The following is a 17,959-nucleotide window of genomic DNA, read 5'->3' on the forward strand; positions in this document are numbered from 1 at the left end:
TCTCCAAGGTATAACAAAGTTGTGATTCTACTAAATAAAAGTCTTTGGCACTCCAACTAGCTCTCCACACTCTCTCTCTCTCCTATTCTCTCTCTTCAAGCTACTCTCAAGAGCCATGTTTAAAAACACCCAACAACAATAAAACCCTTTAAAGAGCTCTTCATTTAACTTTTCATTATTTTGTGGTCCCCATGTCAATAAATGAACCTCATTTCATATTATGATCAAAGTTATATAAATTAAGTTATTCATGTAAATTAAATATAATTATAAATTAATCTTTTTCATAATTTAAGCAAAGTAGAATTTTTAAAAAACAATATAATTATGAGTGCTAATATTTAATTTTCATAAATTTGGCATGGAATGAAGAATTAACCTACAACATGAAAAACTAATTTTTAAATATCCAATATTAGGCTCATTTTATAGATAAAGGAAAATTATACTTGTTGACATAATAATTATTACCATCTTTTTTTTAATTTTATAGAAAAGATCATTAAATAGTTTCATGAAGAAAAAAGAATTGAAGTAATTACAATAAAAAGTGGGTCCCACACATTGGAGAGCCATCTCTCCATCAACCCAAATGGAATCTCCCCCAAGAGCCCTTTGGCAAAGTGTCTCCATGGAGAGACACCCAAGAGCCCCATTGTTGGGTAAGAGGTGGCTCTCCATTTTCTCTCTCCTTGGAGAGCTAGTTGGAGAACCCCATTGTACATACTCTTATAATCATTTTATAAAGAATCTCTAAAAAATTTATACAAGTATTAAATACCAGTGTATTGATATGTTTTTAATATATATGCTCCAACGTAATTGTAGATGTATTTGCATCGTTCTTGATAGAACTCCATTGATGTATATAGTCAAAATGATAAGATTTTCACTAATTCTCTAGATCAACAAATTTGTAACACATTTGCAAACCCTAAACCAAAAAACATTCAGATCTAACAGTTTGCAAAGTAGATCTTCCACATGTGTGCACACACAAAAATACAAACAAAAATTAAAACTGAAAATTCCATCATGACTAAGCCCATATTCTTTTGGAGTGAATTAAACTCAATTGAAATGAGCATGACTAAACTGAATTGAAGTAAAATTGTGAGAGAAAAATAACTGAACTAAATTGAAACAAGCTGAACTGAATTGAAATTATGTCCAATAGAACAAGAGCTAACAAGAGGAAAATAACTAAACCACATGTAAAGGACACGACTAACCTCTATATGAGGGGACTCACCGACTCATTATGATCATCATGGTAATCTTTATAGAATATAAAACTGAAATTTAAAAAGATTTTGAGGCTAACTATCGATTAATTTATCGATAGGAACTCCTGAATCTATTTAGGATGGTTGTGGTTTTCAAGAGAGAAAAGAAAAGAGTTATGTGATATATTGATAGTATAGGAGGAATTTCATTTTCAAATGATAGATTAGTATGAGTAGTTAATTCTAATAGAGGATATAAGGATATCCTTGTAATTGTACTTTTTTACGTATCTTATATATATATATGAGTCCAGGTACCCTCATTAGGGTTAACCTGTATCATTATTCTCACATGGTATCAAGAGTACAATATTTTGTCTTGAACTCTATTCAACGTTCTTGTGCTCTCGCTTCCACTTTCTCTCTCCTTCGTGTGATTTCATGGCTGCAAATTCGACCTCCTCTTCTACGTTTGCCGACACTACCCAGTCGATGGCCACCCAGGTTGCTGCTATGACACAGTCCCCTAGCGCTTCGTCTACCCTAGTGACCACTGGTTCGCAGCCAGGCATCACTACTTGCCCACCCGTGTTCGACTTCCAGCACGTCGCGACGCCCAGCCCTGCTCTTGGGTTCACGTGGAGCCTGACACACCCGACACTAAGGCGCCTCTTCGAGGCTGCCATGTTGCCCTTTGGTGCTACCACATCCGCACCATATGTGTTTCGAGCACCACCCCTTCCCTTGTCGCAACAACCATCCTTCGGTGGTTCTACTTTCGTCGACCACCCGAGGTTGTTGCTGCAACACCACACACACACCCACCGGTTATGGTGGGTCATCAGGTTTATTCACTCTTCAACCTAATCTTGCATCGTTCTCCTCAACGTTGGTAACATCTACTTCTAATGTAAAAAAATATTGTTACTATTGCTTTTCAGACGGTTGAGAATTATTTACCTTGGTGTACTCAATTTGAATGATTTTTAGTATCCCATGGTTTGTTAGGAATGATTGATAGTTCTATTGTAATGCCTGAGGTTTTTTTTCTTGATCGTCTTAATCGAGAATCCATGAATCACGAATACTCATTGGTTACGTATTGATCAAACTATTAGATCTTGGTTATTTGCTACTTTGTCCGAAGATATCCTTGTTGAGGTGCATAATTTTATATTAACTACATAATTTTGTATTTATATTTAAATAATCAAATTATGACTTTAAACATAAACATATTAAAATAATCCTTAAAAATATAACTTTGCATTAAATAAACCTTGAGTAGGAAGAAAATATATAACCAAAAAAAAGGAAGAGGAAAGGGATGCCGGAGGGGAAGAGGCGGCAACGGTCTGGGGCTGGCCGGCTGTCGGCTGAACAACATGAAGAGGAGGAGAAGAAAGGAGAGAGAGAAAAAGAAATAGGAGGGCTGAAAATTAGGGGAGAGGAAGAGAGAGAGAAAATAAGTATATGGGAGAATTTTTGGGAGTTTTGGGGTTTATATAGTTACCCCTTTGGGCTTAAAAAAAAAAGGTATTTGGACTTAAATAATATTTAATAGTTGGATTCCTCTAACCCAGTTTTAAATCCTTTTTTGCTAAACGAAAAGGTGTTTTAAACTATTTGAATAATTTTTAAAGTATGACTAAATAAATGGTTGACTATTTTAAATCATTAAATAATTCCTTTAACTTTAATAGTCAACCTTTCAAGAAATAAATAATTTAAATACTAAAATATACTAAAATATATATAAATACACATTAAAGTATATTTATAAAATTTCATAAAATTACGGGGATTACACCCTCCATGTTCGAGTCCACCCCCTCCCCTCCCAATTCGTCTAGTCATGTGTCCCCACCTCGTGTCCCTTTGACTGCACCTCCCACGCCTAGTATTTTTGCAATTCCATCTTCATATAATTTTCATAAAATGCAAACTCGTGCAAAAGATGGTATTTTAAAACCAAATTCCATTTTAACTCTCACAACACTGGAAAAAGAAGAAGCTCCAACTTGTTCTTCTAAGGCCAATAAAATTCCGAAATGGCATTAAGCCATGGCGGAAGAAATTAAGGCCATGCTTGTCAACAAAACTTGGAATTTAGTGTCGTTTGATGCGTCAAAGAACTTGGTAGGTACAAAATGATTTATACGATAAAAACTGACGAGGAAGGTCATGTGATTAGGCCTAAGGCTCGTCTGGTTGCTCGGGGATTTGGTCAAAAGGAAGGTATTAATTACTCCGAAACTTTTAGCCCTGTTGTTCGATCAACTACTATCCGGTTGGTCTTGTCCTTCACCATTTGCTACAATTGGGTCATTCGGTAATTAGATGTGAACAATGTCTTTTTGCATGGTGATCTGATTGAGGAAGTTTATATGAAACAACCTGTCGTTTTGTTCATTCTGATTTTCCTAATCACATTTGTCGTCTTAGGAAATCCATTTATGGGTTGAAACAAGCTCCTCGAGCTTGGTATCTTCGCTTTAGTAGTTTCTTGCTACAACACGGTTTCTTTTGTTGTCAATCAGATAGTTCTATGTTCATTTTTCGTCATGGCAAATCTATTCTCTATCTTCTTCTGTATCTTGATGATATTATTGTCACAAGCAACTCAACCACTTTGATCAAGAAATTTATTTCTCTTCTGTCTGTTGAGTTTGCTACGAAGGATCTAGGTCTTCTTCATTATTTCCTCGGTGTGCAGGCTATTCGCACATCTCAAGGCTTATTCTTGTTTCAGAAAAAAGTATGTTCATGATCATGTTAAACATGTTCGCACATCCTTTTCGAGTAGAACTACTCTCGCTTACGGATGGTGATCTTCTATCTAATCCTACTGACAATCACAACATGGTTGGGGCTTTACAATACTTCACTATGACAAGACCTGGCATTACGTATGTTGTGCGTTTAGTTTCCCAAATTATGCATGCCCCCCCACATATCTGACTTGTTTGTTGTCAATCGTATTTACAGGTACTTGCAGGATAATTCTGACTATATCTATCATGATTGCATATATACCCGGATGTTGATTGGGCTGGATGTCCGGATAGTTGTCGTTCCACCATTGGTTATACTATCTTATTAGGTGAGAATCTCATGACTCATATTCTGTTTCTTAAAGAAGCAACCCACTGTCTCTAAGTCTTCCACTGAAGCCGAATATCGTGTTGTTGCTTACACAGTACAAGACACCCCCACGATTAATTCCTTGTTAGCTGAGTAAGGACTCATCATTTGGACCCCCGTTAAGCTGTTTTGTGATAATGTTTCTGCTTCCTATTTTGTTGTGAACCTAGGCAGCATGATCATAGCAAATACATAAAGATTGATTACCATTTTTTTGAGAGCATGTTGCTCATAGTGATTTAGTTGTATGTTATGTTCCTTCTGATCAGTTACAAATTGCAGGCATTTTTACAAAAGGTTTGTCTGCTCAGCGTTTTGAGTTTTGCGATCCAAACTGTATGTGGTTCCCCCCTGCACAGTTTGAGAGGGGGGTGTAATAGAGGATAATAAAGGTATCCTTGTAATTGTACTTTTGTACGTATATTATATATATGAGTCCAGGCACCCTCATTAGGGTTAAGCCGTATCATTATTCTCACATGCAAATTCAAATGATAAATTAGGTAAAAGTAAACTAATTATACTCCTTCCGTCCCAAATTATAGTTCCTGTTCCTTTTTGCACCGTCTTCAAGACGTACTTTTGACCAACAATATCTTCTATTTCGTATTAATAAGAAATATAAAAGGTTGATATTATGAATGTATACATTGTGACGAATCTAACAAGACCCCATATGAATATATTTTTATATATATATATATTAGTGAGAGTATTTGGCCAAAGTTTTTAAAGTTTGACTCCCAAAATAGAAATAAAAATTATATTTTGGAACGGAGGGAGTGCTTGTCAAATAGAATATAATTAAAGCCTTAATCCACTCTCGAAGTACAATATTCTTTTAAAAATTTGAAAAATTTGTCAGAAACCACCTTTTATATTCACTTTTTTGTGAGAAACCACCTTTTAAAAAAATTTGGTTAATTAGCCACCTTTTTTGTTCTTTTTTTTGTTGGAAGCCACCACTTGCCGGAATCCGGCGTTGACCATGATTTTCCGGCGTTGACCATCATATTTTCGCCATTTTTTTCCAGATTTTTCGACATTTCTTCCACCTAAAATGTCGGGGGATGCGAGGGAGGTGATGGGCTTAAGGCTGGGAGGGTGGGGATGGTCGTGGGGTTGTTTGCCGGCGGGTTGCGAGGGAGGAGGGGTTGTCGGGGATGCGAGGGGAGGGGGAGGGGGGTTGCCGGGGATGCGAGGGGGAGGGGGGAGAAAGATAAAGGGGGGGGGAAATGACGAAAATTTGATGGTCAACGCCGGAAAATCAAGGTCAACGCCGGATTCCGGCAAATGGTGGCTTCCAACAAAAAAAAAAAAACAAAAAAGGTGGCTAATTAACCAAATTTTTTTAAAAGGTGATTTCTCACAAAAAAGTGATTATAAAAGGTGGTTTCTGACAAATTTTTCTAAAATTTTTGAAACCAACTTCCAAAAAACTATTACAATTTAAAGTCGAGTGGTGGGTGTGGGTCACGTTGTGGCTGAGAATTGAGATGGGTCATGGGTGTGCTTCTCTTACAAATTCAATTACAAGGTTAGTGGAGGAAGACTGAGGAGATTCTGTTTGTGTCTCTTTTGTCACGTCCAAAGCTTTCCTCCAAAACACACACTACTCTAGAGTTTAGAAACACACAAGGTTAGTAATTTTACTTGCATTGTTTGTTGTTTCAGTGTACCAGAGTCCAGAGTTCATCGTGTATTAGATGAGGTGCATGGTGACGTGTCATATTTTGTGCATGTAGAGGAATGCAAACGAGAAAAAAAAGAGTCATGTATACAGGTTGGAAACTAAATGCTTTAAGAAATGTGGGAATTATGAAAATACATTGAATAATAAATCCAGAAAATATAAGTTGGTCCTAATTTGATTCAATTATAAGTAGCATATCAAGTGACAACTAAAAACAGGAGAAAATATCATGAAAATTTGGCATCTATATTATCACAATGGATAATATGGAAAGAAAAAACAATAGAGATGCTTGTCTTTTTTTTTTTTTTTTGTACAAGTCCTTATATAGTTTCTAGCTTTATAGATAATCAGGGCCGTCTTAAACAATTCAGGGGCCTTGTGCTAATTTTAAATTTAGGCCCCAAAATTTTTAGAATATATAACTACGACATATGTGAAAATACATACGAGGCATATATTGTCATATTTGTTATTTCAAACGACAAAATTCATAGTTGAGAATAAACTAATACTACCTAAGAACGAGAAATCTTTATCACTATTTAAAACTTGAATGTAAAAAATGAAAAATATTAAGAGTTAATTTGGTAAAAAAAAAAAGATAAATTTCTAGAGTTGGTAATTTTCCACGAAAATGATACTTGATTTTTTCTTTTGAGAAAAGCATACTTGCTTTTATTAGTTTGATGGTATATAAATAAAAGAGGAAAAAAAAGGGGCTCAAAAGTTACCTTGTAGGATTTGAACCCTTGACTAAATACAAAGACAAGGAATCAATATAAGGTAATACCAATGTGCTACAACATAAACCTTTGCTATTCTATCACAACAACATAATTATAAACTGATTTGGGGGCCCTATTGACTTGGGGGCCCTGTGCAATGGGTCTGTTTGCACAGCCCATTCACCGGCCCTATAGATAATATCCATTTAATTTTATAATTGAGTTTGCATATTAGTTTTTTTTTAATTTTTATTTTTATTTTTATTTAAGGGGCGTACTTTTTTCTTCTTGAAACATTGAAAACTTTTTACTTTTATATTTTTCAATACACAATTATAATTATTAATTTGAACCAAGGATATCTTGGCTTAATGGTTAAGATTGAGGTGCTAGGAACGATAGGTCACAAGTTTGAATCCCTCCTTCCCTCCTTTGTACTTTATTTCTAAAGAATAATTTTTTTATGGTTTTTAGTATCAATCAACAATAAAAACAGTGATGATTAAATGATAATTACAGATTAATAAAAAAATAATAAAATAATTCATTTACAAAATATGGGATTGTAGATATTGATTCTTCTATAATTGTCCTTGATCCAATCTCTCTACTCTAATCCTACAAAAGAGAAAGAATCACAAATCACCTAAAGCTAATATGGACAAAGTATGGATGGAAGTCAATCAGGTGCTTTGGAGCGGCCCAAAAGTCGATCAAGCTTTTTATGTAAAGCCCTTTTCCCCTCTTTCCAGCTTCCATAGTTTTTTTTTTTTTTTTTATAAGAATTATTGTTAATGGAAGTGAATAGCTGAATATTTTTTTTATAAGAGTGAATAGCTGAATACTTAATCGTTAAGTAAATGAGTTGATTATTATCCCCTTCAAAAAATATATTAAATGAAAAAAATACTTCAATCTATTGAATACAAAGATGAACCACATTTATATCTATACAAATATATTTATAGGCGTGCGAAAACAAGAAGCTGTGCCACGTGGCACTCTTCCTATGGAGTTTTAGTTCATGTAATCCATGTATAATAAAAAAATTTAAGAAATTACATAGTATAAAGTTCGATCCCAAAACCTTAAGTACATATACTAAAGTTCTAGTCACTAGGCTAAGTTATATTTAGTGTTATTATTACAAAGTATTATATTAATAAATAAATTTTTTTTCTTACTCGGGGCATAGCCCGTACCTAATAACAAGTTTTGTTTTATAACTAGGGTAGACTCGCATTATCGCAAATAACCAGCAATGTTTAACTATTTTGTTGTTTAGCTATATGAAAAATGAAAATAAATTATCAATATTGAAATTCCTAACCAAACTAATACTCCCTCTGTTTTTTTTTATCTTTCTCACTTGGAATCTTGGCACTATTCATACTTGGAGAGAATCTTCTCAATTTTTTTCAATTTATAAGAAAAAATATAGTCATGTGAGTTCTTGTTTGATTCGTCTCAATTAGTACATTATTAATATTCAATCGTTATAATTTTTTACTAATATATAATGAAAGATATTTAAGTTCAAAGAAGTGCATTGGGAGATGTGCAAAGGAAAGTGAGAATGATAAAAAAAACAGAGAGAGTAGTCTCTAAAAAAAATCCGATGTAATACAACTTTTAAATGTTTTAAAACCGTTTTTTTAGTTTTTTTTTTATAGGTCTCCATTTATTATCTAATTCATGGCTCTTTCTCTAATTGTCTCTCCGGTGTACATGTGTGAATTTTGAGTTTAAATATAATAGGTTTATTAGAGAAGATAGCCCAATTTAAGATGGGTAAATGAGAACTTTAACACCTGTATAGGGTATGAATTAACTCAATTAAGGGTTTTTTTGTTATTTAAATGTCTTTAATATATGCAATTTGATTAATCATTGGTTTGTCTTAACACCTTAAAATACGGTCGTGGGCCGGGCTGGATTGATCCGCACTATTGGCCATCTCTGCTCCCGGACAGCGCTCGGGCCACACACTACCTTGTTTGGTTGTATATAGGAAGTCATACTTCCTAGAAAGTTATTTTTTCCATGTATTTGAAATTCCTAGCAAGTGTAAAATTGTGTTTGGTTGATATGGGAAGTAGAACTTTCTATGAGAAACTCTACTTACCTAGGTCCCCCTAGGTAAGTAACTTCCTCCATTTTGGAGGAAGTAGAACTTCCTAGGAAGTGTAAATTCCCATAGTTTTGTCAACCAAACAACTTCATATACTTCTACTTCCTAGAAATCTGCACTTCCCATGATTTGTTTTGTCAGCCAAACAAGGCGTAAGTGTTATAGGGGACACCTAATTTTAGGTAAGCCTTAAAACTTAACCTAAAATTTCGAGGTCTTCAATTGTTACAAGTTCTTAAAAGATACTCCCTCCGGTCTTTATTAGTTTATCCGTTTCTTTTGCATAAAGTTTTAGGAGAAACAATGTTGTGGGACATAGAAGGAAAGAAAAACTATTATTGTATGTTAAAGTTGAATGTATGTGTGATGGAAAGTTAGTGGTCTCATTTCAAAAATAGAAACAAAAGAAATGGGTAAACATACAAGGGACATTCCAATAAGAAATACGAGTAAACTAATAAAGATCAGAGATAGTATATCTTATTGTGATAGTGTGTAGGGATGAAGTCTATGTTCCTTTTCAGCAGAAAACAAGGTGATTAGGTTTGGATTTTTGTAATTTGCTCAGGTTTGTTATTTCAGACGGGCTCATATGAGCGACTAACATATAAGCTTAATGGGTTAAGCCTCCTATTGCCTATTGGTTTAGGATGGCAACTGGGTAAGAGTTTATCTCGAAAGGTAATTCCTAAGAGGATTATTTCTGATTACCTTTTCAGTTAGCTCTAGCCCATTAAGCTTCCATGTTAGTCACTCTCTTCTTTTTTTTTTCAATGCGGAGCAAGCTCACAGGTGGGTTAACACCTTAACAAGGTTTGATCTAGTTCTTTTTGGTCTGATCTAGTAAATTTTGATCCTATACACTGAATGAACTTTGCCCATATTTTTATGCCAATCTATAAGAAAAAACGTAGTTATATGAGGTTTTGTTGCCGGTCAGATTCGTCTCAACAAATACTTTTAAAATATCTGATTCTCATATCTTACTAATATGAAACTACTTATATTTTATAATTACTAAACGGAATTAAGGTCTTATAAGATATATCTGGTCTCGGTTGATTCTAACAAGAATCAGCAACAAGTTTAAAAAAGGTGAATATGTGACAACTGACAAGTTTATGATTTGATAAGGAGTATGCACCCATCAAAGTAACGAAGAATGATCCTACTTTAGAGATATTGCGAAGAATAAGTAGATACAATTCAAAAGAGAAAGAGAGCAATTAATACATTTACAAATTGAACCTACACCAAACAACATCCATTAAATTCATCTGCCTAGCCAATTTGTCTGTCAGTAGGCTTACTGAGAAGCTAGCACTGATGAGGTAACACTTAATGTAGTTACACCATATAGTTACTATACCAAAACTGTAGATTGCTACTACTGCTACTGTATGTCTCTCTTTACACAAAAATGACCTAATCAAAAATATACAAAGATGTTGTAAATGTTAAAAGTCAGTAATCATAGAAGCTATGGCGTTGGAGCATGCAGTCATTATTAAATCTGGAGCTAGTGCATGAGTAACCTTTCCTGAACTTTGAGCTAATTTTACGCCTCACCTCCACATCTACTGTAAATACAGCACAAACAGGGCGGTGATCGGAGAACCTTGATTCACCTCTAGCGTAGTGTAATTGTTCAATACCTTGTCCATGCCATAATATCCTATCACACCATGCTGGTGTACGTCGTTTCTTCTTAGACTTAGCTGTCTCTCCGGCATACATGTCTGAATTTTGAGTGTACTTATAAGTGGGTGCAAACATTACTCGTCCCTCTTTCCATCCGCAAAATACTCTGCCACCTGCTCTTTCTATCTTCAGCTGCACGACAATAAGTTATTATGAGATCATCTTATACAGAGTCGTCTAATAAGGTGTTTAAAGTGATAAACATGTTACTTTATTCTCTCCATTACCAGATTGCTAAGTGTTCATTAAACCTTTTGAGTAGTAAATTTGGCATGAGTTATATCATGAAATCTGATTTTTTTTTTTTCATTTTTGTAGACCCAATTGTCAAAACAAATACAGGGTTACCGAACTTTGTGAGACAGGCACTAATATTGTACAAGATTTTGCTGCAATCAGTGCCTAAAATTAGATGAGAGGATCACAAACCTGATCTTTCTCAAGGAGGGTATCCCAATCATTGTCCTCTAGCAGTAACCTAGCTTCTTCATAAGGCAAAGAAACGCGATAATTAAGATCTCCAAACCAAAGGACTCGGCTGCCATTAAATCAGAGTAATTACATATTAGATTAACAAAAATGGTGAGTAAGCTAATACAGACTATAGATTAAGTTAAATTGCTTTTGATTATAAGTAGATGAATACAAGCATACTCATGATCAATGATCTTCTCAGGTGCCTTTTTGTCAGAGTTCTTGCATATCTTTGGAAATTGCATGCCTTTCAAGATCTCTGCTACGTCTGCATTCCTCTTCAGCTCATCTCCTTCTTTCTGTCCTGAAGCCAAGTGAGAACATACAAAGCACAAGCTTGTTTTGTGGAGTGTCATGCTGATTGAAATACATCCCTGCATGCATATTGATCAGCCAATGAGAGTTATTATCGATTCGATTCACACTCATTCATTCTAATCACTCCGTGATAGTTAGTACAGTATGTTCTATCTGATTCTGAAAGTAAAATTAGGCTTCAATTTTCCTCTCCACCTTAGAATGAGTTCAGATAAGGGCTATCAAAGCCCTGCTCATTTCTACCTAATATATAACTTTTGATCAACAAAAATCAACTGAATCGATAAAAATAGTTTCTCTTCAATAAAAACCAGGCGAAGTGAACAAGACCTAAGTTCGTTTAGCATCTATAGACTATAGATAAAATCAGACAATGGAAATTCAGGTGATCAGAAGAACATAGCTAATGTACCTTGTTCCCTAAACAACCCATAATGCCGGTACCCATGGAAGAAACTCTAAGATGGCCAATATATGGAATCAATTCTTTTCGAGCCCAAACAGAAAGAAAAAGGCCAACCATTTGTTTACTTGAAATGAGATTATATTCAGCAAGACCATGGCAGCCAGTTGATCCTGGTACAACTGAGAAAAGTTCTTCAAAGCTGCTGCTATATCGATGTTGGAAAGGATTGTCATGTATACGTCTTGGTCTATACCTTTCTGGAACTAGTGTTACTGAATCCAAACAACAATTACAGGTCTTAACAAGACTGCTGTCAACTCTTAGATTCTTACTAACAACTTTTAGATTTGGTTTTTGGAAAAAGTTTGATTTCGCATCCTTGGATGATTTTGCACTAGGGCTTGAATCACAGGAAGAATCATGGTTTTGTCGATTTAGTGCTTGGTTTATTAAGGCTAGCCATCTTGCTGCTGGTTCATTATCCTCTATCACCAATACGTTTCCTGCATTTAAAGGAACTATTTCCTGAAACCTGAGAGAAAGATGAGCATAATATCAAATGACTAGATTGAAACATGAAGTAGTAATCATATAACCTCATATTGCTATGTTAAATGCTGTCTTAAAAGTTTGAAAACAGCAAAATCTTCCCATTTTGCAAAAAAATAAATGTCATTTGAGAATTGGGGACTCTAATACCATCAAAAACGGACCTACCCACGCAGATCCTCGCTTGAAAGAGTCTGACTACGTACAAGTCTAGTGATGTTCTATGCATTAGTCATCAGAAACACGATGCACCTCTCCTCTAATGTGGTACACAAAACTACAAACTCACATGTGGATTTTTTTCTCTGTACATGTACTACTTGATTTTGTTACATAAAGCATGGCACGACCGCACGAGAAACACAAATCACAAATCAACTATCCCTCTATTTCCACCTCTCTAGAAAGCTCACGACCAAGTCTATATTCTCCTCGCCTTAGTTTCACTTAATTATGCAAAAATAAGTTAAGTACATAGCTAATAAGTTCTAATAAGATGTTAAGATATGATCCAATAAGTACTAATATTAAGTGCCAAATCGTCAAATAAATTAGCTTATGTTCATACTAGCCTTCATATGCACGCGATGCGTGCGTTAATTTCAAAACTTGTTATTCTATTAGATACTCCATTCGTACTTTATTTATGATTAAACTTAAATGTGAAAAATTCAACAGTTAGATGAATTTAGATATATTAATTCGCTAATGTAAAAAAATAAAAAAGTTGTGAGTGATTGTTAACATTAATTTTTGTGAATGAGTATTGAACATAAAGAACAAAATAATGAGTTGGTTTAACTGGATTAAAAAGTATCAAAGGTAGTGAATGTTCAGACTTTTCATGTGCACGTTATATATGCCATCTTTTTTTATAAGGTATAAATATTTTGCCTATTTAATTTTTGATTGAAGTATTTGATGCATATACCATTTTAAACTTGTTTTTAAATGATTTGCTTTTGTAATTTTTTTCATTCCATTAATTAGATCATTAAGGGTATTTTAGTCAGTTCAAAAAAGGACACCACACCTCCTCCCTTGACTTATATAATAGAGATAATGGCAATGCTACATCTATCCGGTGGGTAGTTAACCCACTAGAAATAGAGCATTAAAAAACTATTAGAACCGATGAGTTGAATTCCACCATTTATTTATTTATATTAGTAATGGGTTGTTGACCCACTAGGTAGATAAAGTTTTTCCTTCGTATAATGTGCATTTAGGTGAAAAAACACATCTCAAATCATTAAAAGTACATGAAATGCTATCGAGAAATAACACTATTCAACAAAAAAAACCATATTATGTCAATTGAGCTAGATACTAGCATGCAATTTAAGACATTAGGCATTGAAAAGTGAAGGATAATAGGTAGTGAATTGTACCCAACTACATAGATATCACAAGAACCTTCAGCTTGCAACAAATCATCGAGATTGAGCTCATTAGTTGGAGTTCTACCACCTACATTCCATGTTCCCACAAATATCCTACAAAATCCAACATAACACTTTAATTAAGAGATCATTAATCCAAACCCAAGCAATTTAAATGAGTAAGGAGTATAAATAATTAAGTGGATAATTTATTACTCACCGATAATCTATGCTTTCCGCTACAGCTGTTACTGATGCTAATGAATCAAAGTTTGACAAATCCAACCCTTCAAGATGTGAATTTGTCTTTCTTTCTGAGAATTTATAACATATATTGGTGCACCACAGAAACATTTTCCTTAAGCTTTGTAAGATATCAAGCACAATTTAGCATATAAATTATTTTGACCTCATTTTCTTCTTCCTTATAGATAAATAATGCATGGCCGCATAATTGATTATACGTATTTAGTAGGTGAGCTACCGAAGACGACTATTATGCACTAGAAAATACAGAAGAGATGTTCAACATATTTTGACTAGTTCACATTTCCTCTCATTCTTTAATAGTTTTTTTAAGGTAAGAAGAAGACGTCCTAATCGGACCGGAATCTCGCACAGGTTAACCTGCCTCGGGTTCGCAAGCAAGACCCCTTGGGAGTAGGGGGAATGGTAAGAGAAAGTCCCCATCCACAAAGTACCTTTAATGAGGTTTACAAACCAAACCACTAGACCAAGTACTACTTAATTCTCATTCTTTAATAGTTGCATTATGGCTTTTGCACTATTGTTCTACGATTGTATTTAACCCGAATATTTTGTCTTTTTTTCTTAAAACATATTAGTTGCATAAGATATTGTCGGATAGATTAAAAATAATCATTGTCAAAAATATGCATTGATATGCAAAATCAAGGTGTTACAACTAATTACTATTCTCTCCTCAAAATATAGTTCCTGTTTCTATTTTAATCAAATTTTAAAAACCTTGACCAAATACTCTTACTAATGTATATAAAAAACATACTCATGTGAAGTCTTGTTAGATTCGCCTTAATGTGTTTATTCATAATATCAATATTTTATCTTTTTTAACTAATACGAAATAGGAAATATCGTAGGTCAAAGGTATGTCTTTAAGACTATGCAAAACGAAACAAAAAAACTATATTTTAGGACGGAGGGAATAGTAATATTAAATCAACGAAAATCAACCCAAAAAATGTATTCGTCGGCCTATTAAAAACATTTTCAAAATACATATAGAAAGAGGCCCACCTGAGAAACTCTTCCTGATCATTAGAGAGTCGTCCAAGAAAGCTTGTTTCCGTTCTGCAAGTTTCTTGTCGCACTCTGTTAAAAAATGCTAATTACTAATCAAAACTTGGAGAATTGAAAAAAATTACATATAATACAAAAAATGGAGGTGCAATAAATTCAATTATATGGTTTTTATACAAATTAATATGGATTAACCTGGATCAGAAACTTCATCGTCCGAATTTTTCCCACTTTTCTTGGAGCTGAAAATCTTTGGAAGTATGGACTAATCCCCCAATAGCCAAAAAGAAAAAAGAATATAGTTACAAATAATTAAATTAAGATAATAATATGCAACAAAATTAATTTGGGTATACAACAATGAATAAGGGGCAAACTAAGAATTTATTTATGTTTCGAGACGTCCAGGATCGAACCCCTAATCAATTGGTTAAGAAACAAATGAACAACCACTACGAAACAATTAGGGCGCAAAATAAAACCTTTTTCTTCTTGATGCTCTTGACAGAATTCTCTGCTGAAGACACATTATCATTATTGGACGAGGATGTTGGTGAGGAGCAAGAACTTTCTCCGGAACTTGTTTTTGTCATATTTTAATTTCTTTTTATTTAGGTTAAATCATCATTATAATACATTCATATATTCAAACCTCATTATATAATGTTGGTTTTTTTTTTCTTGGGTGTGATAAGATGGATAAGAAATAAATTCAAATGTAAATATTATGATTTTGGAAATTTTGGAAAAGTTGTAGACTATGTTTTCATATCTTGATCCTTAAAAATTTGTTTGGTTTTGGTTTGTTTTTGTTGTTTATTTGAGAAAATGTAATCCACAAAATTTAATATTTTTGTTAGATTTTTGGGTTTTACTTTGTCTTCCCCTAGGCTGCTAGGCATCCAAATGAGTTCTCAGGTGATGATATCATCAGAAAATATCGCCATGAATTTCGGGAAGCTAGGGAGGTATCAGGTATAGTGCAAATATTTTTAAGTTTTTCCTCTATTTTACTTTGCCTCTTATTAAAGTCTCAAGCTCTCAGCCTTCCGTTGCTCCCTCTTTTGCATATATTTCTTTAGCGAAAAAAAAAATCACATTTTACAATGTTTTTTTTTTTATTAGGAAATAAAGTTAGCCCAAGAGTTAATCCTTACCAGTAGCATAATGCTGGGAGTAAGGATCAAACCCCTAACCTTAAGGGAGAAGGGAGAGCGCTCTACCCACTTGAGCTAACTCCTATCCTTTTTTACAATTTCTATGATGCTTGAATTTATTTATTATGACTATTATAACTCAAATATAAAAATTATTTTGAAAAAAGTTTGTTTTTGTTAAACAATATACCTTTTTGTATATATACCACGAAGTATATCAATTATATATAAGGGAATGGGAAGGAAGATGGTGTCTCCCCTCTAAAAATAGTTAATAGTTGATAGTTTCTCACCGGCCAACTAGTTGATAGTTGGTATCTACTTGAATTGCCATTCCAAATGCTAGCTTAGATCATCAATTTTTTTTTTAAGGTAAGATGGAGTTTCTTGCAAGGAGAGGGAAAAATTGAGGATCTCTTTTTGAAAGAAGTGAAATTTGTTTCCATGATCTTTAAAAATTGAAATAATGCCAACACTATTAAGCTATCACCTGCTATTCAACTTAGATCATCAAGTGCTTTATGTGTACATCAATACATCATATATGTGAAAGTGAAATGTATGGGAATAACGTTGTCTTACACAAATCCGTTTGAAGAGATAGTCGAACAACAATGAGGCTAGGTGGCCAGTCCAAAATGTTAGTAAGCCTAATTATGGTCCAGTCCAAAATGTGACAAGGCCTTACGGGCAGTCTAAAATGTCACAAGGCCAATAGCTGGAGCTTTTATTTCCTGCCTATTGTGATATGTTTTTTTTTTCTTTTTCAGGAAATTACTAATGTTGTCTTCATAATTTTTTCTTTTTCCTCAGAAGTCAGAAGTTTCCTATATGTTAAATTATTGTCATTTTATATGCTCATGCCTCATAACATGAATGTTGTCAAATATGTCCAATCCGTCTTGCGTGGATCCGATTCACATTAAAAATATTGTAGATCAGGCTCAGACATGTGCCCCGCTACAAACTAGTCACTCCTACTTTTCAGAATCTGCGATTTTATCTCTCTTTAATAAGATTCTCTCACTCTAAAATTTTAACAAAAACAGTTGTTCAGAACAAACATACACTATATCATGTTAAAACACGCTATCATTTTTTTTTACAGGAGAAACACACTATCATGTCAACACTATAATGATCAGTTATGATAATATTGTGTACCATACAAATAAACTACATTATATCATTTCAAAATACACTATATCATGTCAAAACACACTATATCATGCAACACTATGATACCAAAAAACTCAGCAAAACACCATCATGTCAAAACACACAATATCATTTTAAAATACACTATATCATGTCAATATACACTATATCATGCAAAACACTCGTGCCAAAAAAACTCAGCAAAATACAATCATGTCAAAATACAATATACCATTTTAAAATACACTATATTATTTCGAAATACACTATATCATTTCAGAAATACACTATTAGGAGAGAGAAGTTATCAGGAGAGAGAAAGAGTGGAAGATTGAACGCGACAAAAACTGAAAGTTGCAATCACTACAACTCTAGTGAGATGGATCGGGTACACAATAAGTTAGTGGTGCACCGGGTTCATATTAATTTTTTAAAATATGTCACATCTAAATCTAATCCTAACTATTCAAGTGTAATTAGTAGATACTCCCTCCGTTTCCTAAAGATCTTCACTCTTTCCGTTTAAGGGTGTTCCCAAAAGATCTTTCCTCTTTTGCTTTATTCCTTATTTGGCAAAACAAATTTCCCTATTTACCCTCTCATGTCACTAT

The 17,959-nt window shown here is 33.8% G+C and overlaps 1 protein-coding gene across 1 annotated transcript; it reads right to left on the reverse strand.

Annotated features, from left to right (window-relative positions):
- Window positions 1-10,112: 10,112 nt before the first annotated feature.
- On the reverse strand, window positions 10,113-15,633 carry LOC104895705 (type I inositol polyphosphate 5-phosphatase 5). Its single transcript, XM_010682275.3, has 9 exons — window positions 15,516-15,633; window positions 15,229-15,298; window positions 15,031-15,105; window positions 13,973-14,066; window positions 13,762-13,866; window positions 11,828-12,353; window positions 11,278-11,471; window positions 11,053-11,161; window positions 10,113-10,755 (listed from the first exon to the last, which is right to left on the reverse strand). Exons 1-9 carry the CDS (start codon window positions 15,624-15,626, stop codon window positions 10,387-10,389), a joined length of 1,653 nt encoding a protein of 550 aa, XP_010680577.3. The 5' UTR covers window positions 15,627-15,633; the 3' UTR covers window positions 10,113-10,386.
- Window positions 15,634-17,959: the final 2,326 nt, after the last annotated feature.

The sequence above is a fragment of the Beta vulgaris genome, chromosome 6 (genome assembly GCF_026745355.1).
Source record: "Beta vulgaris subsp. vulgaris cultivar EL10 chromosome 6, EL10.2, whole genome shotgun sequence".
NCBI lineage: Eukaryota > Viridiplantae > Streptophyta > Magnoliopsida > Caryophyllales > Amaranthaceae > Beta > Beta vulgaris.

Bases quoted from the DNA above. Each gene is read 5' to 3' on its own strand.
- LOC104895705 (XM_010682275.3), bottom strand. From the start codon at position 15,626: ATGACAAAAACAAGTTCCGGAGAAAGTTCTTGCTCCTCACCAACATCC. The intron at 15,106-15,228 runs GTTAATCCATAT...ATTTTTTAACAG, and splicing joins CGATGAAGTTTCTGATCCAG to AGTGCGACAAGAAACTTGCA. The intron at 12,354-13,761 runs GTACAATTCACT...TCTTTCTCTCAG, and splicing joins TGTGATATCTATGTAGTTGG to GTTTCAGGAAATAGTTCCTT.